Source organism: Vigna radiata, unplaced genomic scaffold, assembly GCF_000741045.1.
Source record: "Vigna radiata var. radiata cultivar VC1973A unplaced genomic scaffold, Vradiata_ver6 scaffold_1014, whole genome shotgun sequence".
Lineage (NCBI taxonomy): Eukaryota > Viridiplantae > Streptophyta > Magnoliopsida > Fabales > Fabaceae > Vigna > Vigna radiata.
In genome coordinates, this window is record NW_014543653.1 from 705 (window position 1) to 3,660 (window position 2,956).

The following is a 2,956-nucleotide window of genomic DNA, read 5'->3' on the forward strand; positions in this document are numbered from 1 at the left end:
CTGTGCAAAGATTTTAGTATAGTCGAATCCATTACCAGTGTATTCGACTGAACTAGACCTTTGTCATAACAAATATAAGTTTATAAAAGTGCTTGTGATCTTTTCTTTAGAAATGTGTAGAAATACTCAAAATCATTTTATCACACATTTCAATACAAGCATGTTCCAAGCATATAACACATAATCATTCATTGGAACACACATTGCAAAATAACAAGACATGTTCAACAAAAGCATTTTTCAGAACAGTATCAGCTGAACATGCAATACTGGAACTTATGTAATGTTATTAAGCATTGTGTTGTCATCATCAAAACCAGTTTGATATAGAGTTTGTGTTGTCAACAATCTCAACTCTTCCTACCTTAATCTTCCAAGTTTCAGTTCATGTTCTCTAAGTATACGAAACAATGTTATGTTCATAGATGTCAAATCCCTTGAATCAGAAATGGCAGTCACTTTCGGTTGCCAGCTTCTATTTAGACTCTTCAAGATTTTAATATTAATCTCCTCACTAGTACAATAAACTGTATTTTAACGCACCATATATGCTTCAGTTTTATAAAATTGAAGCATATAAAAATGCGGTGACATTTTTGTAATAATAACAAAATTATATGCCTCGGTTCTTTGGAAACCGAATTAGAAATGATCTAGTGCCTCAGTTGGGAGGTGAATCGAAGCATAAAATAAACTTACTACCTCGGTTAAGAGGTGACCCGAGGCATAAAAGCTTGCATAATTTCAATGTTCTCCAAGTCTTACCCCTTTCTTTGTCTCGCACGAGAGGGCTCCTAAAAGGGCACCTGTATTCTTCCCCCTTTCTCACTGCTTCTTTCTTCTTCCTTTCTCGTAGACAAACTGAAGGATCATCGGTGGCACTACAATGGCGACGAAAGAATGACGACGACGCGACTAGGGTATGGCAAGGGCGCGACAAGGGCACGACGAAAGAATGACGATGACGTGGAACAATGAGGGCTGTAGCGGTATTGCCTCCACAAGGGTTCCATCTCCGTTGTTTCCACAAATTCCTCCTGGTTCCAAAATTAGGCTTCTACAGATGGGGGAAAGGGGAAAACATTATGCCTTCTTACTCCTACGCCGTTGTGGAGAGGATGAAGGTGCGCAACTCTCGGCCATGGATGACAGCTTGAGGAGTTTGCGATTGAAGCTCATGGTTGTGCTTGCGAGGAAGAAAAGACCTTGTCCGCGTCGATGGAGGTAGGCACCATGAAAAGGATTTGCGATTTTTGAGTTTGGGTTCTATCAAATTAGGTTTCTGAAATTGGGAAATCTTGTATCTCTGTTTTGATCTTGGGTTGGGATTTTGTGCTTCTCTACATGTTAGGGCTCGAATTGCAGCTATTGTTTCTCGAATTGGAGAGCAAGCAATGGAGAGCTTCTTAAAAAGGAAAAATTGAGGGCTTTGAAGATGTACATTGGAACACGGTCATTAGTGGGTATGCTAAAAATGGTAGGATGGACCAGGCTTTGAAGCTCTTCAATGCCATGCCAGAGTGTAATGTTGTGTCCTCCAATGTTGTGATCACCGGGTTCTTGCTGAATGGAGATGTGGATTTGGCAGTTTGTTTTTTAAGACTATGCCTGAGCATGATTCAGCCTCTATTAGTGACCTTATTTCAGGGCTTGTTAGAAACGGTGAATTGGACATGGCTGTTGGGATTTTGCACGAATTTTGTAGTGATGATGATAGTAAGGATAATTTGATGCATGCTTATAACACCCTGATTGCATGTTATGGTAAAAAGGGTCATGTGGAAGAAGCTCGATGCCTTTTTGATGAGATTCCAGATGATCGAGATGGTGGTGAAAAGGATCAAAGGAGGTTCAGGAGAAATGTGGTCTCATGGAATTCAATGATGATGTCCTATGTGAAAGCGAGAGACATAGTCTCTGCCAGGGAACTCTTTGATAGCATGGTGGAGCGTGATACCTGTTCTTGGAACACTCTGATCCTTTTCATGTTCGTTTTTCTTTGGTGTACCTTTTGTCGATTACATGTTTGTTTTAATTTCAATGTGGTGGAGAGTGTTGGCGACCAAGTGACAACACTTAAAGAGGGCGATGTGGTGATCCTGACATACATAGGCGAGTGTGAAACATGTGAGAATTGTGTTTCCGGACAAACCAATCTATGTCTGATAGACCCTATGAGTTTAACTGGTTTACTACTAGATGATAATTCAAGGATATCCATTAGAAGACAGAATCCAGTGTAGTTTTTTTGGGTCTGGGTGCTGTTGGATTAAGGGTATAAAAGTCTGCATCAAAGTTGTTGGATTCTCATTTTTATCTGTTTGAGTTTGAAGCTTGAATTGTGATTAAGTGAAACTGACATTACGTTGTAGGCTATAAGCGGAGCCAAATTTATGGGAGCAACTAAGATAATTGGAATTGACAAAAACGAGAAGAAGAGGGAAAAAGGAGAGGCTTTTGGAATGACCCACTTCATAAATCCTACTGATTCTGATAAATCTATTTCAAAATTGGTTAAGGAAGCAACTGGTGGAATGGGTGTGGATTATTCAACGTGCGCGAGTCATGTGAAGGAGGGCACAAATGGAGGTGGGAGTGTAAGGACTACGTACTGCTTCGGTTCAGTACGAATTGAGACGTAAAGTATGAAAAAATTAAAAAAAAAACATGTTACTGCCTCGGTTACCTAAAAATCGAGACATAATCCTTCTCCTTTTGCTTCACTTCAGAACCGAGGCAAAAAGCATACCCTTTTTACCTTGCCTGTATATGCCTTAGTTGAGAACCGCTGTTTATAAGCAAAAATTGTTGGGAAACAGGTATGCTTCGTTTTTACACAAAGAGGGGGGGGGGTGAATTGGTGTTGTTTCAAAAACAAAATCTTTTCGCAATCTTTAATCAAAAGTACGAAGCTTTTTGATCTTTCTTGAAATGCAGGTAATGAAAATTTCTATGC

The 2,956-nt window shown here is 39.7% G+C and overlaps 1 protein-coding gene across 1 annotated transcript; it reads left to right on the forward strand.

The window, feature by feature from the left end:
* The first annotated feature begins 731 nt into the window (after positions 1-731).
* LOC111241175 (pentatricopeptide repeat-containing protein At1g62260, mitochondrial-like) lies at positions 732-2,804 on the forward strand. The gene is made up of 3 exons (XM_022778048.1): positions 732-758; positions 857-1,224; positions 1,352-2,804. The coding sequence occupies exon 3, from the start codon at positions 1,605-1,607 to the stop codon at positions 2,241-2,243; it is 639 nt and encodes a 212-aa protein (XP_022633769.1). The 5' UTR covers positions 732-758; positions 857-1,224; positions 1,352-1,604; the 3' UTR covers positions 2,244-2,804.
* The last annotated feature ends 152 nt before the right edge of the window (positions 2,805-2,956 follow it).